The sequence below is a fragment of the Opisthocomus hoazin genome, chromosome 4 (genome assembly GCF_030867145.1).
Source record: "Opisthocomus hoazin isolate bOpiHoa1 chromosome 4, bOpiHoa1.hap1, whole genome shotgun sequence".
NCBI lineage: Eukaryota > Metazoa > Chordata > Aves > Opisthocomiformes > Opisthocomidae > Opisthocomus > Opisthocomus hoazin.
Genome location: NC_134417.1, coordinates 57,781,158 through 57,806,329, shown reverse-complemented (window position 1 = coordinate 57,806,329; position 25,172 = coordinate 57,781,158). Strand labels below are relative to the sequence as shown.

Here is a 25,172-nt window from a genome sequence, read left to right as displayed (position 1 = left end):
TGATAATTCTCTATCATATCGGGGAAACGTTCAAAAACAGCCCTGGAAGTAAGAGGCTCCAACTCTGCACACTTCTGCACAAGGCAATCCCGCTGAATTCAGCAGAAGTTCAGCAAAGCTAATTAAGTTAAATCCAGCTACATCACCTTGCTTGAAAGAATCAAAGATGCTACATTCACTCAAATTCAAACATAGATTAAATATCAATCAACATCAGGGCAAAAAAATTAGAAAGAAATTCAGGGATGCGCTAATGAAAAAGCAATACATAATCCTGAGTTGAACTAAGTCTGGAGTGTTCTATGTTGCCAGAATACAAAAATCAAGAATATAGAAGAAACCTGGAAGAAACTGGAGCCCGGTCTATGGCAGTTTAGAAACAGAACGATAACAGGAATTTCAATAAATGACAGCATATGCTAATTGTTATGTAGTACCTGAAAAATCTAGGCTGGTGCTCTAGATTGTTTTCTTCCAGCACCTTCCGTCGTTCTCTCTGTAGCTGCTCGATCCTCTGCTTTTGCATTTCAGCTCCTTCAATATTCCCTTCCTCTAGAAGCCTGCAGCACCAGCGGTGATAATAAACACAATTGTTATTCCTGTCCCCCATCTTTGCCAGGTCCTCTAGAGCTCCAGAATCTAATCGTTACAGCAGGCAGTTGTTTGAAAGGTAAACAGCTATTTCTGCAGACAACTGCACTATCAAAAAGCACTAAGGAAATGTATCTCTCCTAGCAAGCTCAGAGTCATTGTTATATTTTTTTTCCGTGGAAGTTAGCAACAATAGAAGTTCCACCGCAGAAAGAAATTTCAAGTGTCTTAGGTTTTGGCTATACAAACATAGTATGCTCAACATCCAGTACCTGAAGTACTGAAGTTTTAACCTCTTTGGAAAGACAGTTGTCTAGAACGCAAAAGCTAGTTTTAGGAAACAGTAGTCCATAATGACTAGACCATCTCTTGATAAGTAATTAAAATGTCTGTTTCAGATGTGCATTAATGTAGAAGTAGAAACACACTGCAGGTACCTACACAAAATAATCTGAGCTTAGAGTAAAGTGAGCACACAGAAGATTAAGAACTATTTGAGGAAGTTATGTAAGAGTTTAAACTTCTTACCTTTGGTCTGGCCTAAAACGTGTATCAGTGGATGGGAGTAATGACCTGGTTTGCTGATCCAGTTCATTTAACTCCAGTGCAAATTGAGTAAATCCATACCACTGTTCATAATCTTTAGGCATGGGATCTACAGAAGAAAAGAATACCTTCAGAATTCCATGTAAATGCTACTACCTTTAGAAGCAAAATTCCAAACTCCCCTTAGTCATTTGTTCATCTCTGAACCACAGTCTCAATTCTGGGGGAATAAAAGGCTTCTAATAATGTGACAAAAGAGAACATCCCCCTTGATAATTACACTGCAACAAAACAGGTTTCTGTTCTTTCAGCTGAATCGGAGCACAATGGTGGTGAAGGCCATGGTATTATCACAGCGCTTTTTCAAACTACAGTGGACAAAACCCCACGAGTCTGGGAGAAGTTCCGATATGGCTGTCATTACAGAACTGAGCTTTGTGGGCTATCCTCCAGTGTTTAATACACATTTCTCCACAAAAAAAGCAGAGGGGGTGTTTTCCTTTTTTTTTTTTTTCCTTCTTTTTAGAGTGCTCAATACCCACTTCATGCTCGAACCTGAAAATTAGGGAGAATAGAGAAAATGGAGCAAGCCATGGGATTAAGACCTCGATATTATTTAAGTTGTATGAAGATGTATTCTTCTGGTCTTAATTTTAAATGCTTGACAAAAATCTAATATTCCACATAGAAATAACAGTTGGGGCCTAATAAAGATATGAAAACAGTAAGCTTATTCTCAAGCAGATCTTAAGTTCTGTATGTTAGCCATGCTGATCACTAACTTGCTCTCCATATGCAGTTTGAAGATGAAGTTGTCCCACAGTATAAACTATCATGCCACTTCCCAAAGATTCGATGCACAACTTCCCCAGCTTTATCCACGACACTGCCTTCAATCTCATGTGCATTTGGATTCCAGTATTTTGCCTAGAATTAAAAGAAACAAGAAGGAAAAAGGTGCATAAGAGATCAAGTCTGAGTGTTTTTGCCATGTCAGTAGTACCATGCTGTAGAGTGGTATTCTGAAATGAAAACTTTTCATTTATGCGTGCATTATATCATCATATGCAAACAACTACTGTTAGTACTATTAATTGGCTTATTAAAATACTAATGTTGAGAATTGTATTTATTTTGTTTGCCTTTTTTCAGGGCAGTACTAGGTGAAGCATAGCTGACCTTGAATTTTGCCCAATGATAGGTAACACTGACTCCTGACTTAGTTATCTGCATCTTCCCACATCTGCAGAAGAGGAAGAGAAGGAACTGATACAGTGATCTCCACTTTAGACAATTAACAGTATCAGAAGTGTAAGATTTGCGGACTCAGACTTTGAAATTTGAACTCTAAACATCCATTGCAACTCTGCAGATACATTACAGTACTTTCAAAGAAGTATTTGGAAAAAAAATACCACCCTAATGTTTCTTAGAAAGTATAAAGTATTCAGAAAAACAAGTAAGAGAAGGAAACCTTCCTTCTGCTGCTGAGCATGCCATGCTGCATAGGTATGCCGAAGTACTTAGAAACAGAAAGTACAGATGCAATCTATGTAAAGCACAGCCTTTCTCCAGCAATCAGATAGAGAAAATGCTGATTAAGGTAAGTCTCCTACCATGCTTTGCAAAACTATTTCTCAGGTTAGAAGTTTTGGCATTGTTTTAGCTTTTCATTGATTTTCCTTTACTAGGAAGAAGTAATCTACTTCCAAAAACTAATTTTAATTTGAGTTATAAGGGTAATTCCTGAGGAAGGCATATCTTGATGCCTTGTACTGAAGCAAAAGCTTTGAGTAACACCACAAACTCTCACTTAAACTCCTCCAAGTACCTGCAAAAGGGCTGGAAAAGAGCATTGGGTGAAGCACCCCACATAAGCACTGGTTCTACAGTTACTGAATGAATGCAACCACAGCACATGCCAATGGGTTAGCAGGAGGCATGTGGTAAACTATTGTTGGTAGACACCTTGTGCCTACCTCTCTCATCAAACACCGAGTAGGTTTTTCACCGTATTTCTTCCTTTCCTTTCCCCATATTTTCTGCATCGTAAGTGGAATCACTTGACAAAGCTGTTCCTTCTCTTTCTTGTCTGGTTCTGCCTAGTGAGAGGCAGTTCCTTCAGAGCTACAGTTTCTCGAAGAATCACAGGTAATTACAGCAGAACTACAGAAAAATACAGCTTGTAAGCAGTTGTACTAAGCTTCAGTAAAGAGCATCCACCCACTGCTGTGTCTGTTAGAAAAGGCACTGCCAACATTGCTGTGGTTACTGCTGTGGTTACCTTTATGAAAGTCAGTTTGCAGTGGCAAGTGTCATCGTTAAGATTTTTGATGATGATCTCTCCATAGTGTTCAATCCATCTTTGCCCACTTAAGATGTTATGGATGCAAGATGTCACCTTGTTCCATGCAAAATGGTCTTTAAACCTGTAAGAAAAATACACAAAGAAAAATCTCGTGCCATGTTCAAATGAGCTTATACACTTGTGAAAAAAAAAACAACCCACAGGGTAGTTGATTAGAAAAACCCCCCAAAACAATTTTTTTTCTGGAATGCCTCTTCTTCTTGTCCCACACCGTCTCAAAAACAAACCCTACGACAACAATCCTGTCTCCCAGAGAACTCTTTTCACTTCTGCTGTAAACTTTGGTCTTGAATTCAGTTTTCTGTCAATTTACTTGTCCCTCTTTACCAGTTTTAAGCTTCCAAAAGTAATCATTCTAATATCTTCTACTGGCTGAAATGCCCATTTCACAGCTTGTAACACAGCGACAACTGAAAACACAAGGGCATGGGCCACCAGAGTCATCAGAAGACTTATTGAGTGGAATGAACTTGGCTCAGGCTCTCAAGGCTGAGCCTATATGTGTGCTTTAGGCAAGATCAAAAGTTCTCACCAGGTAGTTCAAGATGCAGTTGCACACTGGAAGACAGCAGACAGAGACAGATGAACAAATACCAACAGGTAATACAATGTTTTACCTTTTATTAAAGAAGCAGACGTTCTTATAAAACAGCCTTATAAAACCTCAAGAAAATGAGTCTTATGAAGACATATATTCTACAATTTGTTTTGAGTATTGATAGCCAAGTTGCTACTGGTAGGGTAAAGGGCAAGCTTACAAAGCACCAGTTCCCCCATAGCAACTGCCTCGCACACATCCCATGAGTATATTAGAATCTTTCCTTACCTCCCCTTAATCGGTTGTTTTCACATGCTGCTTTGTAAGAGCATGCACAAGGGCAGTTTTTACAGACTAGCAGATACGCAGCCAGTTTACTCCCCAGTAACTTGCTTTCCTGCCCCTACCTACAGGTCACTTGCTCTATCATGCATGCTAAGAATACTGTATTTGCCTCAAAAATAACCTTAATACTAATGCTTCTTTTTTGCCTCTAGCCTCAGTACCTTTTTTGTACCCAATTCTATATCAGATACAAAGGGATAAAAACCAGCACATGGAGAACACATATGATTTAGATTAATTTCCAATTCATCAGCCCTAATCTGTCAGTTACTTTGCTTCCGAACCTTCACTCACCTCCTAAAGACATTTCACTCCACAGCTTAGGCTAGCTGCTACGAACACAACATGTTTTATACATTAACTTTTGGATACTACCTTACAATATCGCAATTTTACCCACTTAAAAGAAAAAGGCATACTTAGTTGCTTAGTCTGATGAATGCTAGGTTCTTGAGTTATTTTTCTTTTTTTTTCAGATGGCAGAATAATTAATTTTGTAGAATTTCTTTGGAAAACAGATTTAATTGGAATACTACTCAGCCTTTAGACCTCTGGTTCTGCAAACATGATGGCTATAGGCCAAAATTTAAGTGACTTTAATCATTGATCTATAACGGGCACTCTGACAAGCCAGCATAGCAACACTGCAGATTTTTACTTCAAAAAAAAATTAAACTGTACTCAACACTTAACTACAGTGGCAGCTTACATCCTTGGACAATAAACGCCAGATATGCAAATGGTTCTTTATCACTTAGAATATGTTTTTAATGCAGTGATGTTGACTATCGACCTCACCTACAGAGCAGGACCCCATGGTGTTAAGGTCTGTACAAATATAGGTACAAAAGACAGGAAGAGCAGCAGCACCCCCTTCCCCAAACCCATATTCAAGCAAAAAAATTCATAGCTTCCTCTACCATGCAGTTTTTCTCTCTGAGTTTAAAATGCATGAAGCTTGAAATCCAGCTGAAGTATGAAAATACCAACTTTGCTTTTTTTCCAAGATACACAGGAGTGATGTCTGCTATTTCATCTTTTGTTTTTTATAACCTTTGGAAGAGTTAGTGCTTCTCTTTTGGTTTGGTGTTTTTTTTTCCTTCCCTCCTTCCCCTTCTCTCTTTCTTTTTAAACTAAATCGTAATCACCAACTCTTCCAAAGGCCTAATAAGGCACAGCACAGCTTGTTCTCATCCGGATAAATGTGGCTCCAGCATGTGCAGGCAAGTCTGTGCCTGTGTGTGAACAGCAACGACCGCAGCACTTACGCTGGAAGAGTTACATGTGTTGTACCAACTGGAACAATTTCCATGGATTTTCCCCAGAATTTGTTTTTCCATCTTACATCTGAAACAGGAAGAGGAAAAAAAAAGAAAAAGACAGGTTTAGTCATAGGCATGGGTGAGTCAATATATTTCTGAGCTCTACTTTATTTTCAAGGAAAGCAAAATAACAAAGTGCAACATAATAAAAATGTTCAAAGAATTCTGCGGACCTTCAAACATGGGGTTTTTTTTTTAATTACATTGTTTATTTAAATAGCAAAGTATCACAGATTTAAAAGTCCTCTCAAAAACTTTTTCAAAAGGGAGGAATTTGAATAAGTTATAGATAGCATGTATTTCCCTGCAATTCAGTTGCTAATGAATGAAAGCAGACATTTCCAAAAACAAAAGCAGAATTTCAAATACAACACTATAGCAACTAAGAACATCCACAGTGAAGAAGCAAGAGAATGTTTCAAAGGGTACAAAATTGTAGAGGCATTTAGTCCAACTGCCTCTGTAAGTTTAACTGGCCTTTTAAAATCTTGTCTGAATCACATAAAAACATGTCCAAGTCTCATGTCATTTCTCAGAAAAAAAAAAAAAAAAAAGATGACAAATCCCGATGCAACTTCAGCCAAATTTATTGAGCGAAAACAGCTGGAAGAGAAAGAAACATGGACAGAGAAGCATGGCAGAAGGGTTATAGAGCTGAATTGGGCTAGATAATCAGGCAGTGACCTTCATAGTAAATTCACAGCTCAGGGGAACAGTATCCTTGCTGTATTAGACACTAGGAACTCCATTCCCTGCCCAATCTGAAAAAGAGGGAAAAATTCATCTCTATTCTCAAAGAGATGCTAGTGTTAACATGAGGAAAACAAAACACTGTTTGCTATGCAAGTGTGGGGGGAAGCTGTTATGCTGTCTGAGAGAGATGCTCAAACCGTAGTTAGGAGATTACATATGCCCCGAGTATGTACGTGCAAGTGATAGGACTGAGCCACACCAAGCTGCCTACTATTGTAAAGGCTGGAATGGGACATAGAGCAGAATCCCTCATGAAAAAAATGATCCTTTTCTTATCACTTGAGCGTAGGACCTTTTGGGTTTTTTGGTTTTGAAGTTTGACGCTGAGTCAGCATCTTTAGTGACAGCAATTCTGTTGTGACTCCTACTGCACAGTAAGAGGTCCAAAACTATCTTGAATATGACAATGTTGAGCCGAATTCTATACTAGCTTTCTCTCTTCTGCAGTCAGATGGAAGAGAATGGGCAAAGGCACACCCAGCTGAGTTTAACAGTTAAAATGTACTATCAGATTCTGTTATGTTCTGTGTTCTCATAAATAGCAAAGCTATCCCACAGAGATTAGTACATGGGAAACACCTTTGGAACCAGTGTGCAACTTGATCATGCAAAAATTTTAGGACAGCAAAGAAGAGGGAAGTGCTATTTCAGAGCTATGCTCAGACTAATTCAGGTACAGTTGCTGTAATAGCTGGAACCTTCTATTCTGCATTTCCATTGTTCATGTGTCCACACTCCTTTACAAACGCAGAGTCAGCTTCCTAAGTCAGGGAAAACGATTTCTGAAGTAACTGTGCCTGTCAGAACCCAGCCTTCTGGCTCACTAGAGATGATCAAGAGATTTCTTGATGTTGAAATAGATGAACTAAGGTTAGCATCTGATGGGATGACAGCACTACTCTGGCAATGTTGCTGAGGAGATAATATGGTAAGTGAAAAGATCTTTGTGTATAGAAAGAACTTACCTCACTAACAAGCTATCTTTAAGAGTAACTTGATGTTAATCTTTCCAAATAATTTAATATAGCCCCATAACAAGAGGGCACAGCATTTATAAATTGTCTTTGCATTGGAAAAAAATCATTGTCTAGATCTCCCATAAGCTCAGCTAGGCACATTTAAAAACAGCCCCCCCAAAAAAACCCCAAGCCCTGCTGCACCGTTTGAGTCTCCTGTGCACAAGACCAAATCTCAGACTCTCTCATTGATCAGATCCTCCACTATCATCTTTACAGCAGAACTTTGTTCTCTAAATGCAAGTGATAAAGTATTTGAGTGATAACAGTTGTCAAGATCTGTTAAAAAAAAATCAGTCTCATCAGTTTTTTATTCAGACAGGCTGCTATCTAGTCTTATTTATACAGTACTGAGTTACTGAATAAATTTTTGGTCATCTCTGCTTTTTGGCTAGGAACAAAAGGACACTTGGGTCCCTGTATTTGTTTACAAAGCGAAGAATTAAATTGAATAATGAAACCCAGACTAATGACAGAGTTCCAACTTCTGTTCAGTATGGCTCCATCTGTAATAACTATAATCAAGTCAGCAGAGTCAATGATAACAGAATTAAAGGTTATAATATGGCTATACTGGGAACTGACAAACCTCTGGGTGAAGGATTTTAACCGAGTTAAAAGGCATAGTTATGTTCTGGGTACACTCCAAAAATAGCTGACCACACAGGTACTGTGACTGACTGACACCTTCACCAGCATTACACAGCAAGTAAAGCTCCAACACATGTTTTTTCAAAAACAATGTTAGTAGTCAAATAGCACAACATCTTTTATACTGTAATAATGCCAGCAGAGAAAGGCATAGTAAATATTTTTATCCTTGCTCTTATGCTCATTTTTGGAAATTATTTTCAGAATAGGTTTACAAGATCTGCCAAGGCTCAGGATTTAACTTCTTGTTTTTCAAGCTGTGTTCGTTGTAAGTAGCTTGAGGTATAACTCTTCTTTACTAAAGAACTGCCCCCCCATGAGATTAAAGAAATGTAGATATTTGTATATGAAAAGAATAATCAATTAATGTTATAAATAAACCTTGAACATTTTTATAATGGCAGAACATCCAAGTAAGAAGCATGCAAGTAAATATAAGCTAGCATTTCTTAAAGCCATTCTAATACAATTTAAGCAGAGTATTTCACCCTTTCCCAATTTCTGTATATTTCATGTTAGACATACAATGAAAGTATTATGAATATTGTAAAAGTAAATGATAGACTGAAGAGTTACCTTGCCAAAAAGCAAAATTCACAGATTCAGCATGGCACGCAGAAATAGGTGGATGGTGACTGACCTAATAGCAAGACATGAAAGGGGAAAAAAAGAGATGGACATATTAACACTTCAACAATCATTTTGGTTTCGGGTTTTTTTTTTCCCCTGCATTTTTCATTCATATATGGCATTTACAAATTCGAACACTTTCCTTTTGCAGTTGTGTCCTGAAGGGGGAGTCAATGAGATTAATAAGGTACTGAGACCCAAGAAGCCTTGAAAGAAATAGGAAACACTTACTTTCAAAGGCTTGTGAATTTTGTTCATCGAGTGAAAATCTAACTATGTATTTTGCACATTGTCTGTAATGTGATAATTACATTTACCCTTAGGACCCTCTTGATAAATTAGCAGAAGCTGCACTTTAAGCACACAGACAAAAATAAAAAAAACAAAGGGCCAAATTCTTCTGTGCAGTAAATTCCCACAAAACCCTGACTATGAGGGAGGAGACCGTGATCAGCATCTCTGATGGGGCCACGTGTGGAGAAATCAAGCCATGAAATTCCATCTAGCAACCCCTACTACTTCATCATTAGTGACACCTCAGGTGTTCCTGGTGTGAAACTAACTGTGTCTATTGCATTTTATCAGCTTTGGGTAACAGCGCATACATGAATTAGGGCAACCCCCACAACAAATACACAATACAGATTATTAAAAGGAAATAGTAAATAATAAAGTAACTGCACAAAGTGAAAGCAGCCACTCCTCCTTGGCTATAAATTCTCCCTTCTGGGTGAACAGGAACTAACAACTGACCATGACTCTTTGGCATGTAATGCCTGTTCTTTTGACAAAGACAACCTTATTTTCAAGTCAACTTGCTATTTCACACTATGAATTTAATTTCTTAACCACCTACATGGCTCAACTGCAATTTTACTTTCTTCTTTGTTACTCATTTTGCAAATCTGTTATCAAGCATTTTTTCGCAGGCATCCAGCTATTTACTGAACATCCTCTACTGGGTTTTAAAAAAAAAAAAAAAGGGGGGGGGAGAGAAGTATGAATTACTCTCAGCTATGCCCTAACCCATCAAGAGCAACACACTCTCTCTAACACATACTGTAACCAGATTAACCCCAGACGCCACTATAATTCATGGGTTAAACTTAGCTCTCACTAAACTGTTATAATTCCAGAGTAAGGTCAAGGTGCTAAGTGGAGTCATTCTAAACTCACTCTAGTAATAGGACAGAATGTCTGTTATTTTATACATTTTGCCTATCTATTCCACAGATTATATACTATCTGCAGTAATAAGTTATCTAGAGTAAGCATCAAAATGCTTGCACAAACAAGCAATAAGCAACAGCTCCTGATGCAAAGAGAAATATTTAATGCTTGCAAGCTGCATGAAATTTCTTTCCTCCTACACTGCCCTCCCCTTCCTAATATTCCTCCACCCCATACTATCACAGTACTTTTACTGCTCTATAAACTCACGTCACTTATTGCAATTATTAGAACCGTAGTTGTTAACAGCCCAAGTCCCGTCATATATTAAAATTCCTCTTTAGAAAAGTAGCCTTTGTATCCAACATTCAGGGGAAAATCTCTTCGTTTAATTCAACCTCACATTAATCTCAGTACCAATCTTTATTCACCACTTCTTTACTCCAGTTTGATGTTACACTAGTAACTGCAGTGCCCTACACACATCATCTTAGAACTGAAGTAACAGTGAAGAACCAGATACATTACTTGAACTTTAAATTTGATTCTTGCTTTGACTGTTTTGCTCTTTTTTTTTTTTCTTTTCTCTCCTTATTTTTACTCTTGCCTGTGACATTTCCCAAGACTAAGGAAAGATCACATAGCACTTCTTTTTGTCAGTTTTAAAACATAACGTACAAAATGTTGTATCTTCAGAGGTGGTCAAAAACACTTTTCATTACCTAAAGGAAGCCTCTTAGAAGCCTTTCTCTGATCAAATTTCTAGGTTGTACACCCTTACCCACTGCACTTTTTATAATTCTTGTTTTTGTCACGTCTAGACAAAACAAGACAGCTTTCAATCATTCTTACTCTGCTAGGCATCAGATAATTTAAGTTTTATCTCTTTTTAACATATATCTCAAGCTTAGCAATTCTGGTAACTTGGTTGGTCTAAATTTAATATTTTTCATCCATACTGAATAATTATTCTCCTATCGGGGAATTATTTTTATAAACACTCAGACCTTGATGTTGTATACATCCTTCACCAACTGAGCTGTGGTACCAGATTTGATGGGTTTAGCCCACGAAGTATTTGAACAGGGAGCAGAAATATCCATGGTGCCATAGAAAATACAGTGGGTTGATTGACTCACACAAGGGATATATTTGTTATAAAAGAAGACATTAAACAGCTGAAGATACAGTACTTTTGATGATCACACACAAAAGAAAATGACAAGAATGTGAACGTTTGTTGCAGTTGTGATCAGTTTTCAGCATGGGGAATTGCAGTCTACTTAACCAAGTTGTCTAGTTACTGGAGTAGGCAGCCTGCCAGCCTTTGCTTCTCGAGTGTCAGCTGTTGGTTGTCACGCTCTATCCCAGAGTTAGCAGACTTGCCTCAGAAAACAATTTTCTTCATTTATAATTCCACAGTGCTCAGCTTATGTAAAGTAATTTTGTATTTTGCTATTAATTCCAGAGGATTCCAGCCACACATTTAGAATTAAGCATTGTATCAAGAAGCAGATCTAAGGGTTGCAGCATACAATACCTGTTCCGCAAAGAACTGGAAACCCTTATCTTCACGAATACATTCATAAGTTTCTCCAAGCACAGGATTAAATGGCTTACTTCCAGCTCGGTAGTAACTGGATGCATATGCAGAGACTGCAAATGCAGCTATATGCACCTGGGAATAACATATGTATAATTTTGGTTAATTCATTTACCACAGCCATGCACAATTTTTGTTATACATTCTGATTTAACAGAAGGAAAAAAAAAGGTCTTATCCTGACATCAGATTCTGCATTTTTCCCATCATTTAAGGACTACAAACATGCATGCCTCCTGCAAGCTGAGCACTAGCTCACACATTAGAGAACTATTCAGTTTTCAGAGAGTCATTCAGCGGCCCAGGGATGGAGTTATTGGGGTCAAACACTGCAAATTTCACCAACTGAAAACAGCATTTCTGAAAGCTGTTTGAAACAACTTAGCATTCTGCAACACATTTCAAAGCAGTGACCTTAAAAATCACTGTTAGATTTTGTATTATAACTGGCTTTCATAGTCACGGTCTGTGATTCTATGGATCTACCCACTATCCTCTTCCTAAAAATGGCACGGGATGAGTTTTCACAGAGTTTGCTATTTCTAATGCAATTTGAATTGAATTCCCTTTTATCTACTGCGTGCTATTACCTAATCATGAAATTATTCTTGATTATGATGGAGACACAGGTAACACTTCCAAATTTTTTCAGTCAACTCAAGCATAATTCCTCTTAAACCTGAGGAATTAGAATTTGGGGTTGTTCGATTCAGGTATCTTTTGTACCATTTTTTCTCATTTTTAATTCCTTTTCCTGATCTTGTGAAAGTCTAGATGCTCTCCTTTCACAATTTCAGAAACTGAATCCACTTCAGAATGGCTCTTTTATGAACTATTGCAATTACTATGCAACAGCTAGCATTAATTTTGCCTCAGTAGTTTCTCAAAGGCAAAGAATTCTCCATTCTGTGGTTATGTCCAGATGCTTGGGTGTGGGAAGGAGGGAAAAGGCTTTGCACTCCCATACAAACAACTACTGCTCATTACCTTTTTCTTTTGACATATGTTCTCAAGAGAACAAACCAGGCTATGCACCTAAAAACCCAATAAATAGCCACACCCTCTGTCATGAGAAGAGAACAGACACTAAATTGTAACCCTTGCAGAGTGTCAGAATGGAGCAAGAGACTTTTCATGCAGTATTTATAACATTATTATTTCCATTCATTAATAACCTCATTTCAAGATAAGATATATTGAGTTGAAAAGGCTTAATTCAACTTAAGGGACAATCTATAACTTCCATTTAAGAGAATTTAGAGAGCTTTTAATCCTTCATTTACAGGCTTACACATTAAGTAGTTCTTGTGCACCTGGATGCAAAACAACTGGAATGCATTTTTCTCTTGTTCTTTTGCAAAATGCTGAGTGCAGAAGATGACACCATTGCCTGGAGAAGGGAGGGCTCCAGGGAGACCTTATTGCAGCCTTTCAGTGCTTAAATGGGGATTACGAGAAAGATGGGGACAAACTTCTTAGCAAGGCCTGTTGCAATAGGACAAAGGGTAAGGGTTTTAAACTAAAAGAGTGTAGATTTAGACTAGATATAAGGAAGAAATTTTTTACAATGAGGGTGGTGAAACAGTGGAACAGGCTGCCGAGAGAGATGATAGCTGCCCCATCCCTGGAAACACTCAAGGCCAGGTTGGACGGGGCTCTGAGCAACCTGATCTAGTGGAATACATCGGAGCTTATTGCAGGAGGGTTGGACTAGATGTCCTTTAAAGGTTCTTTCCAACCCAAACTATTCTGTGATTCTATGATTATTGCACCCAGCATACATTCATATTGCCCAGTTTTGAGATCCTGAACATTTTGCATCAACCCTAAAACTTCACAAAACCAGTTAATAAAACAAATGGAGTTCATTTAGTTACTATAAAGATATCACAATAGTGTAGGGCTGGAAGATTCAGTGTCCTCTATGCACAAATGTGTTACCAGATTGGACACCCTTAAAAAAAGATATACTGTAGCTTTCATAGTCAAGACGGAAGTATATTAGTTCAACCACCCTTCCCTTTTTGCTGTAAATTTTTAATCTTACAGAGAGAAAACTGCAAAACAGAACTAAACTACTTCTTTGTTTAACCTTGCAGGACAGCAAGGTACTTGAGGAGAAAGAGGTCCCCACAAAGCAACAGAAATTATGCATGAGTCAGAAACAGTAGGTATATAAGCATGTACAGACACACATTTGGAGAGTCTGCCTTTCTCAGCTGGGAGAAAAAGAAAAATGTAACAGAACATCTTCCTTTCTTTGGCACATTGTTTTTATATTTATTCTGTTCTATTGAATGTTGCTAAGTATTTGGAATAAAATATTTACCATCCGTTCAAATGGGTTAGGCGTATGCGCTGCCTTATCTAGTAGTTCACTGTACTCCAGCTCCTCACAGAGACGCTGAAGGGTGTTAAGTGGCTCATTTAATTCAACAGGCATGGCCACTTTGGAGAGGTCCTTTCCTATGTTATTTCTCAGGATATTCCATAGGCTGATGTTACTTGTATTAGGACATGGAGCTGGTAGACATGTTCTCCTTTTAGAATTGCATCCAATTCCACTTTCAGAAATGCAGTCTGAAAAGGAAGGAAGTGGCAGAATGAGTCAATTCACTGTTTACTTAATTTCATCCCCTTTGCAAACATATACTGAAATGCAACCATCTTTCTTCTATCAAAACTTCCTTCCACCCTCACACTTCATTCAAGTATTTCACTTGTGGTTGAAGATAGTCTGTTATATAAATGATAAAATTAAGAACAAGGTTTAAATTTCTGTATGTTAACTGCCAGGTACAAAAGATGCATAAAAAATGACCTTCCTTCCCCTTAAAGGCTCCAAGAAAGGCTCAGGCTATCCCTTGAATTTGAAAGGGTGAATATTATAACTATTTTATTTGTAACAGGGGTGGACTCCTATCTGTTTAAGTGACATAAAACCCCTCTCTTTGACAGAGCTTCAAGTAAGTCAACACTTCTCAGAAGGTAAGGCGTAACTTACAGATCCAAGCATAACAACAACTCCTACCTATCTTTTCCTACTTTTTTGAATACTCCTGCCATGCAAATTTACTGCACCACAGATGTACATGCAGTCTTTTCCACAGTGCTCCCCACAGTGCTTAACATTTAAAAATTTTTAGTGGTGTTAGCTTTTATATTCGCCCATACATTGGTGGAGAAATGGCCTGTTTTAAAGGTGGAAAATCTGAAGCAACCGTGGAGGTATGGCTTTGCTAAAGATAAAAAGGGACTCATGTCAAGAGTCCTTGACATGAATATCTGAGGTCTGTGTTGCTATGTCAAAGCAATTGGAACAGCATAAATAGTTCTATGTGTGCCATGAAATGATTTGTGGCAGGATCAAAATAGAGCTACAAGCTTCTGCAACGGGTACTAGTCTGAAGTGATTACATTGCTTAGCCGTACATCAGTCTCGTTTCAGAGAGGAATACAGTTGCCACTACGCAAAGATATTTTATATTTACACATCCTTAGAAGCACCTAGGAAGCTCCTGCCCTTGAATCAGTTACCATTTGGAGACTTTCAGGTACGGCCCCAGTCTGTCAACCCCTGTCCTCACATCTGGCTTTCCTCACGCAGCTTTGTCTTGGAGGAATTAAAACAGCGCTGGGCAGCACATGTCCAAAGAATCTCTGCCCTTAAATGCACAGTTTCAACCAGTATTTCCTCTGCTGGTCCACTGACATAAGCATGATGTCAGCGGTGCTTCCAACAGTGACAAAGTACAGACAACCACAAGGGCTAACTTCTCCATCACTGCCATGCATGCTAGCCCGTGCCTCAGATGGAGGTTTTCAAGTGTTTTCACTTGTCTTCCTCAAAGTTTTGAGGAAGAAGTTTCTATCTTTCCTGCCACTCACAAACTAAAAATCCCAATATCTCATATGACTGAGTTACTGTAACGACAAACAAACTATTTGCAGTCTACTGCCTATCTCTTTCTTTTTGCATAAAAATGGACGGGCAGTATGAATCAGAAAAGGTACATGAAACAATCATACTGTTAATAGTTAAGAGGTTGGCTCTTATAATCTTGGAAGAATTTATTAAATATCAGAAGAGGCCAAAAATAAGGATGTTCCCTTAGATACCTCAGGAACGAGGGGCTATGTGGAAAGGAAGGAGGTAGATGCTAAAAATTAATCCTTGTTCGAAAGAGCTCTCTGAAACAGGATTTGGCTGTGTCCTTGAACAGCTTGATTAAAAGCAGAATACTAACTGACTGAATTACACATCCTGGACCAGCCCATTAACTAGGGTAAACTGGTGACAAAACAGAGCAGAGAAACAACTAAGATATTCAGATACCAAATTTTCTACACAGTGAAGTTTGCCCACCCCCCATGAAAAGAAAAGCCCATGCAGTTCTGGTTTGCAAGAGCTGTATCAAATGGCCAGTGACAATACTGAAGGAGATTAAGACATCTGACCTCCAGCTAGACTCAATGACTTTTAAGGCCAGACTGGACCATTACCATCATTTGCTCTGACCTTCTATGTTACATTCGCCACAGGATTTTATCATAATCCCACAATTTATGGTTCAGCTAAAGCCCTGTAGGAAAAAGACATCCAGTTTGCTATTAGTGGAAGTGGCAGGCTGCCCAGAGTACAGAGATAGCAGGTAGCAGAAGCATATGGAAGTGCTGCTAATACAAAAGAGGTTCAGTGACAGTCTTTGTTACAAGATGAGCAGCCACACTAGTACAGTTTGCTAACGTCCATATCATGAGATAAATCAACCTGTATTCTTTATCCAAGATCATAGGGATCCACTGGTCCTTGGAGATGATCAGGAAATAGTTGCTAGTAAGAAACCACTGTTCAGCGTTTTTGAAGATAAAAATGTATTGGTAGAAGGGGAAGAACATTGTGGTTAGCTCTGAAAGGAGCTGAAGGCACAAAGCCAATCAGTTTGTTATGACCGATTTCTCTCCCCTCTTTTTTTGATTCTGTCTCTAATTAGCAAGACAGTTAAACAAGCATATGTACTAACAAGACTATCATGATTAAAACATGCAAAAAAGAAATCCTTATGGTCATACACCAGGCCTGCCAGTGCATAATTATTCTCATGAATAAACACCTTTAAACACTGAGTTCTGCTAAAAACAACAGAACTCTGAATGCAGACTGAAAAAACAGTGACAAGAAGAAAATTACTCTTTGAAAAAAAGAAAGCAGCTAGGTCTTGCTACTTTGAAAAATCCTGTGGCCATGAAAGGAACTGAAAAGGAATGGGAGTTGCACCAAAGAAGCCAAAAAAATAGGTGTTTCTCGGCTGATACAGAACCACCATCCTGCTTAACCAACAGTGCCTGCGCCCTGTTAATGAGATTAGCCAGAATGTGCTGTTCAAAACCAATCTGGGGCTGTAAGAGAAAAAACACAGGCTGTTTACACCTCAAATCCTGAAATATCAGATTATTTCTAGTAAGATAAGAAAAAAAAATATCCTAAACAAACATAAGCAAAGCAAATTCTCAAAACATGGTATAATAAAACACTGAACTTACCTAAAGTTTGTCTTTCATTCTCCATGTCATTGCTTAGGTTATCTTCTGAGACATTATCACTGATATCACTTACGTATGAGTCATCATCTGACACCTAAGTGTGGGGTGGGGAAATAAGCAAGATACATGACTCATTAAAATAACCCCATATGCACATGAAAATTGTTATTTTCCAATGCAATTATTGTTTTAATAGATTTGAACTGTTTAAGCTGTGTTTCAGTATTACAGGAAAGTACTAAGAAGTCATAAGAACACACAGCTGAGTTTGGGGAAGATCACCATCATTGAAAATTCAGCTATCCTTTTAGGGGAGACATGCTTCATCTTCTTGGCCCAACAGCTAAGGCGGCTTTCCTCATACCAAAAGCCAAGGTTTTTCTGGGGTCCAAGAGAGGTGTCAAAATGAGCTATTAAGTTTCAATATGCACAACATCAGCCCCAAGGTACCTACAGATACCATGAGGACAGGTATGATTATATATTTCTATGATACAATTTCTTACACAGCTGTATAACAACTCAAGGTAAACAATACAATACATGCAGTACCTGCATACTAGCTACCTAACTGCCATTTGCCTCACTGTGCATATAAGGCTTCTCTATAATAATTGTTACATTTTACTGTGAAGAGACAATGACAACAAATAAATACACTCAGCACATAAATTTCTAAATGTTTTGAAAATTTTCATTTTCTGGCAGTCATCTGACATGCAGCTAGCTCTCAGAAAGACTGCACAACAAGTAGCAGATAAGAAACTACGTCAGAATGGTGTCAATCAAGGCTCAGACCTCATTTTCTGAAGAGCTAGCAGACAGTAGGACTTCCTGTGCATCAAAAAATTCTGTGAGAGAGTCAGCTATAGAGAGTCTGCTTTCATTGGAAACCTGGTGAACCAGAGCTCTGCTTTCTTCTCTCGAATTTTCCTGTTTAAAAGAAATAAAAAGTTTTGAGAGAAGTACCACAAATATCCTTCATGCATGCAGTTCCACAGTTACATAACTTGAAGGGCTGTGAAACACTGGGAGAAGACTGCACATGCTCCTCTCTCCAATTTAGTGAAAGGTAGCATGTGTTTCAAAGAGGGATATAAAAACAAAGTAAAACAGACCAAAGAGAAGAAGGAAAAAGGAAAGGAAAGCAATGCGTATTCAGTAAATCAGTTATGGCACTGCATATACTTTTTCCTAAAAAAAAAAAAAAAATATATATATATATATATATGTAAAAATGCTTTGGCATTTGAGTGAGCCAGACATACACAAGTGTATCATCAAAAAGCCCCCAAAAGAACAAAACTCCCGTCTCTTCATATTGCGTCCTAGATTCACATTCCCTTCTGATTTTAGCAAATGAATTCGTCTTTTCCTCCCAAGCCTTCCTTAATGCAAAGCCTGCAGTGCAGCGGCACATAAAATTCAGAGGAGCAAAGCTGCTTTCTATATAATAGCAATGCTTTCCTAGCTCTCTTTCTTCACTAGATAATTTTCTGTGCTGTGCTTTAGAAAGCTTTCCTTCATATCCACACCTGAGATAGCTCCATGTTAACCAAAACCAACATATTATCAAAGTCACATAAGTGACATCGCTTTTGCTGCTGCAGGCACATTTGGCTGCCGTGGAGATCTTGGTGACTCCTCCCATGGAAGCTCTACGTATCACTGGTGTAAGCAGAGTTCCAAAAGGTGCCCTAGCAAAGGTGAGGTAACCAGTGAGACTTGGTTCATTCTGTGGATGCAGTAAAAATGTTGCAGAACATTGTGCACTATTGTTTTCCCTGATGACTCCACCAATGCTAAGGAAAAGGGCTAGGTGACCCAAAGGAGTGTATTAGCTGCTCTCAAGCTTTTCTGCATGAGATGTTTTATAAATTTATAACCATGACTGCCCTGTCATAATTTTGCAGGAATTGTAATGTTTAACTTTCAGAACAACATAATGAACAATCTAAGTCTGTAATCAAACTGACAAATCTTCTTTCAAAGCTCTTCTGTTGGTAGGTTTTACTGTAGTATGGAACGTTATTCAGTACGTGCTGATAATGGTGACAAGGCAAACAAACCAAACTGTTACCATACAATAGACTTTTTTTTAAAAAAAAACCCCAAACTTCTGATACAGCAGCAAGAAAAGAGGGAACCTCAACATAGTCTCTTCTGTGCGAAGGTAGTTACACTAGCCTACAAGTAAAAGAAACGTAAAATTCTTACACACATGAGCATTGCTACTGGAATTGTTTCTAGTACTATTCTGAATATGAGAAGGAAAGTGAGCAGGAAGGGCTCAAAAAGAACTGCAGGTTTTTATATCTATCACATGAGAGTTTCAGGTTGTCTTATTTCACGTTCCCACTCTCACATGATAAACTACAACAAACTGCCCAATAGACGAACTAAACTTTTACCTTATGGAAAGGCTTGAGACAGAAGTTTATACTGCTTCAATTTTCATGGGTCTATCATAGTACCTGATGTATCATTTAGACACAAGTTTTGTGCAGTGGCCCTGTCTTCCTCACAGCAGCACAAATGTATCATAGTCCTCCACCTAATCTAAAATTGAACTTCTCTAGTATAAGTGATTTCATCCTTAAATTCCATCCCAAACCATGCCAGAGGGAATTTGTGAATGAAACCTCTAAAGGACCTTTTGAAAGCTATTTTCATCTAATAATCTTTCCACTCAATGAGAAAATAAAGAACTCCTGAAATTAAAAAACCATGCATTAATGCTTGTCTGGATAGCAGTTTAAGTGCTGCTCAGATTCTCGTGGGACTAAAAGCAAAAGGCATTAGAATGATCAACTACCTTAGAGAGAGGAAAAAAAAAGGACAGCTAACTATGACCAAAACACAGCTCTGCTAAAACAGAACTAAACCAGAACTGAACAGACAGAATGACTAAACTGTCTTTAAAAGGAAATAATAAGCTATATAAACCCCCCAGCACTACATTCACTCAAGTTCTTAGGAAAGATTTATACTACAAGTACAGCAGAAGTTTCTGTATGAGCTGACATTCAGCAAAATCCATCAGAAATAACACAGCTCTTGCTTCTCTCACTAGCACCATTAACACCTAGATTTTGTGACCTATAAATACATAAATATTCACATGCATTCTGCAGCAAGCCAAAAAAACTGTCTGAACATCAGCACTTTTCAAACTGGCTGACTGGATATGTAGAAGACTCCCTGGCTTCACACAAAGAAAACTGACTGGCTGAAAGGGCTCTTGCACGTCTCGTTTCTTTGATCCTTTCACGGAAATGTCTGATAGTTGTTCTAAACCTTACACGAGCCACGCCGGTAGCCGGCGTTCTGGACTAATAATATTTACACAGGCAACAGAAAGAGCTACAGAACTTGAAAGTTAATGAGGGAATAAGGGGGAGAGAAACAGCAGCATAAGGGTAATAAGGCGGCAGCTCTGTTCATGCTGAACGGGAAGCGGGCAGGAGACGAGGGAGAACACCGGGAACCAGCAGCAAAAAGCAATGGAAATGCGCTCAGAAAAAATGCTCACAAGGAAAGTTTCTGAAATCAAGTATTACACAATGCATCATCAGAAATGACTCATAACCATGAAAGTGGACTCACTTTGCTAACACAATACGCCATAGAAAAGACATGAAGAATAGGACAAGATGCAGCTACACAGCACTGTCTAGATGTAGGGGCTTGAGGAACAGACATCACTGAAAGAGGAAATCCATACCCACCTTCACCAAATCTGGACTTGATTTTGCATTAGATGCTGAATCAAGGATCATAGATTCGGCATGTATTCTGCGTAACCGGTCTTTAAGATCTGTGTTTTGTGCTATTGCCTGGAATATTTAACAAAAATATTGGGGATATCAAGTTCTCTCAACTAATTTGAATGTGACTTTATTGTGTAAAACGGGGCAAAGAGTTATTTCAAGTGTAGTATAAAACACTACCACCACACGATTTTTTACTGGTTCAGCAAATCATTTATTATAAATGCTTCAAACTCTGTTCCTTATCTCTCAAATTAATATTATTTCTGTGCAGTGAGGGAAAAGACACATAAATGGAGAAAAAAAAGCCAAAGATGGCAGGGATAGTTCAAGTTACCAGATTTTGCAAGCTGATTTAATAAGGTAGAAATTAATTTTGTGCATATTTTTTCTTTTCAAGCTCCCTTCCTTCACCCCTATCTCCAACCTAGCCTCACTCAACATCAACTCTTACTCTTGCCACATCCAAAAACATTTAATTTCCCCATCAGCCTGGTATACTGACAGTTCCCTTTGCCTTCCACTGACAGAGAAACAAGATTTAAATTCAGGCAGGTACAGGTACAATTTGTATCCTATCAGCTTATGATGTCAAAAAACAGAATAAAAAGCCTCTACTGCAAACTCATGTTTGTTACATGTTATTTACTCATTTTGGGTGCATCTGATGGACAGATGTCAGTTAGGGTAGATTTCTAGAAGAGAATGCAATCCTGCCTGCAATGAAAATACCTCTAAAAAAAACCCCGAAATATTGGGTTACTAATTTTGGAACAATGCTGAAGACCTACTGCACATTGTAGTCATCTGAATATATACTAGGATGTGGAGAATCCTGCTGTTTACACATCTGCTTTGTCCCACAGATGCTTCTGATTTAAATAGTAATTTTTGTTAGAAATAGTCTTAAGGGCAGGAAAGACAGTAAGTTCAAAGTGATGATGGAGGGGAGAGAGTGTTTTCTGGCTTTACATACATGTGGTCTGAATCCGCCATACACACATATATCAATTCTGTATCAAGTGTTCAGGTGGACAGCATGGTGTTATACCCACAACATCAAATAAGTGCAAAAAAGAATTTACACAGCTTTCCTGTAATTGCATCTTCCAATTTTCATTGTTTGCTACAAAATGTTTTCTTCCTTCTACTGTCTTCTTCCTCCCTCCAAAATAAAAATATTGTACTTTCCCCATTCTGTATTTGCTTTTCTTAGACTGTGCACAGGTCAAGGATATTATCTTAATGGGGGAGAAGCAGAGGCAGATATGCTAACTTTGTGATGTTTTTTCCACTTTAAATCTGTTCACTTTTCGTCCCCTTCCAGGCTGAGGAGACCAAAACAGACTTATGTTTGATAGCTTTCAACCCCTGAGTCTGATTTTTTTTGTTCCTCAGGTACAGAAAACAAAATGGAACGAACAACAACAAACACTAAGTCAAAGTCATCAACACAGGACTCTCTTGCAAGAAAGTCTTAGAAATATGTCAAGTTTATCATATCTGTGATTCCATACATCTTCAAAGGAAGCTTTTTCATTTCTCCTACAGGATCTATGCTCTACAGGGTGAGAAAATTTCTGTTGGCATCATGGCTTTACAGATCTGCAGGCTATGAATAGCTGTCACTGGTGTTAACCTCTGCTGAAATTGCCAAGGTTCACAGATGACTTCTGGATGGGCTATAAAAGGCTTATTAAGTATCAGATAAGAGCTAAACACATGACTTTCTAAAAACATTTAGAGGATGAAGACAGACAACAGAATTTCGTTGCTCAGAAAAAAAAAATGTTAAGCTGAGTGTTCACTGAAATCTTAAAACAGATTGTTTTTATATAAAATGGTAGGCAAATAACACTGGAAAAATAAATGTCACCTATTCAAATATCAGAAGTGGAACATCTGAAAGCCAAAAACAGAGAAGTGCAAGTGAGTGAGTATGGTTATTATGCAACAGGTTTCAGCTTTCTCTAAACATCATGGGCTCTAAAGATCTAGGCAAAGAGGCATGTCATACACTTAAACTATAACCATATGCAGCTTTAGTAAAGCAAAGGGAAGTTTTCATATTGATAAATGTGATACAGATCATCTTGGAGTTATCTCAATGTCATGAGAGTCTCCCCTGCCTCCGATAAGGAATTTGCAACAAACACTGAAAATATAAGACCATGGTAATGATGACCCTCATTGCTCTGAATTCAGACCACTGTCTGGTTGACATGTTCAAAAATGACCAACCTAAAAGTGCTGGTCTCAACCAATTACAAAAAGCACATCAACCAAAAATGTTCATCTTTTTAAAGTGAAAAATCTTTTGTCATTTAGAAGTCTGCCCTAACAACTCCGTAGCTGCTTTTAGACGGCTAAGGTTGGAAGGCAGTATGAACAAGTTGTACTTGAATTTGCTTTGCAGTGTCTTGGTGCAGCATGGTGAATCTCTAGTGCATTAGAAGGTACAGCTGAGCGCTTTCAGCCACTCTCACTTTTATTTTATGCCAAGTCATACAGTGAATACTTGAGTGCTGTTTAGGAAAAGAAAAGAAACAAGAAACACAACCTACCAGAACTGAGCAATTCAACAGCGTATGTTTTGAGAGAAAGAAGACTCATCATCACAGAGCAGCCTTCTGATTCTTAACGTCAAATGATACAGATTATACTATACACCTAAATCTATCTATCTATCAAACTTCAGTGATTTCACTATACCTTTAACATTTAGGAAAGAATCTTTGAAAAACACCATACATAATAACTTAATATGATTCAATACTGCAAATTGTAGCACAGAACAGACATAAAGAAACAGAAATTAACTACTATAAAATTTAAGAGTAGTATTTGATGACCATGAAGCTTGCTGAACTTCAGCATGTCACTTACGGATGTTAAGGCATTCTTCAAGCCAACTATTTGTGCAGATGGAGATGAGGATGCATCATGCTCTAGCATCTGCTTCAGCTTTTCTCTCTCTGTAGATATGGTGCTGAAAGCTGACCTCAAGCTGAAGTAAACTAGAACCATTTTGTAAAAAGTGACAATTAAAAACAGTTACCAAATGTATACATACCAATCATGTAAAGTGTCAATGAAACATCGTTTATGGTGACAGAAACAAGAATTTAAGTTGAGAGATCCAGGGTGGGTTACTAAAAACAAGTAATATTAATCAAGGTTATAGGGTAGATTTTTTTAGTAGGACAAATGCTTATGGTGAATGCTACTGTGTTGACTATATTAGCCACAGTAAAAATTACTCTGATTATTTGTGACAGATGGCAACAAAGCTAACTAACCACATCTGCTCTTCACTTGCTTTGTTCCCCAGTTAGCTTGAATCTTCAGATGGTCATGACTCTATTCCACACTCCTTTAAGAATTCCAGTGGGGGAGAAGAAAAGATGGAAGAAAAAAAATGAACCAGAAAAAAAAAAGCAGCTATAACACATACTGTGCCACAGCTATAGGGTTAGTAGTTTCCCCACAAGCAAGTCAACTGTGGTGTTGAGTTCTGTTATCTCTTTTGGGGATAAAGAAATTTCAGCTTGTTAGATGATTTAGCGACTCAAAGGGTCAGATCCTGAATGTTGTGCACGTTACACTGCTACTTCTACTCCTTCCTGGCCCAGTATCACCAGCCTGAAACATTCAAATCAGACAACAGATCACGCAGTTTTAAAGTCATGAGATTTTTAAAGGGGAAATGCGCTTTCCTCACTTTTTTACCTTTAAGACATTAAATCTTTCCTTTAACCACAAGGAATAAAAATTTATTCAAGTAATATTTGTTTATGTAGGATTTCAACATTCTCTAACTGGAGAATTTGATGGTTTCTGAGGGCCTAATCAAGCCTTGTAATATAGTCATAAGAATTGTCAATGCAAAAATGTATTCATTTGTAGGGAAATGGAGATATAAAACCTGAGCATGGATGCATGGAAAGGGCAAAGAACAAGCAATATATGATACCTCTCTCCTCTAATCATCCACTCAGAGTTAACCTGAATCATCATCACTTCACTGAGCATGCGATGTAACCTAATTTTCTCTTACAAGACAATATTCTTAAGGTATATTTCAACACTGCAATCCATTACCAAAGCTAATTCTCATACTTTAACCTGTCTCAAGAACTCTCTAACAGTATCATAGAGGGTGGGGAGGAAGGTGTATCCACTATGATCTATTTTATGTTAGCCTTTCATATGTGAATGACATGACCAGAATCTTCAGTGACCTTAAATGTCATTTAATAAATTATATACTAGTATAAATTTTCAAGAATTATTACATACTAATGTTACATTTTATTTAATTTGTA

The 25,172-nt window shown here is 38.0% G+C and overlaps 1 protein-coding gene across 11 annotated transcripts in view; it reads right to left on the bottom strand.

The window, feature by feature from the left end:
* Window positions 1-25,172, bottom strand: part of OSBPL3 (oxysterol binding protein like 3) — a 95,486-nt gene that overhangs the window by 5,493 nt on the left and 64,821 nt on the right. For 8 of the 11 annotated variants that reach the window (XM_075419125.1, XM_075419123.1, XM_075419122.1 and 5 more), the window contains 12 exons: window positions 23,734-23,864; window positions 20,806-20,913; window positions 17,876-18,010; window positions 17,078-17,171; window positions 13,863-14,113; window positions 11,471-11,608; window positions 8,707-8,770; window positions 5,657-5,735; window positions 3,422-3,566; window positions 1,920-2,064; window positions 1,120-1,246; window positions 438-560 (listed from right to left, as the gene is read on the bottom strand). In XM_075419125.1, coding sequence (XP_075275240.1) covers window positions 438-560; window positions 1,120-1,246; window positions 1,920-2,064; window positions 3,422-3,566; window positions 5,657-5,735; window positions 8,707-8,770; window positions 11,471-11,608; window positions 13,863-14,113; window positions 17,078-17,171; window positions 17,876-18,010; window positions 20,806-20,913; window positions 23,734-23,864 — 1,540 coding nt within the window. The remainder of the gene's footprint in view (window positions 1-437; window positions 561-1,119; window positions 1,247-1,919; window positions 2,065-3,421; window positions 3,567-5,656; window positions 5,736-8,706; window positions 8,771-11,470; window positions 11,609-13,862; window positions 14,114-17,077; window positions 17,172-17,875; window positions 18,011-20,805; window positions 20,914-23,733; window positions 23,865-25,172) is intronic. The other 3 variants (XM_075419131.1, XM_075419132.1, XM_075419133.1) reach the window with 1 other exon arrangement.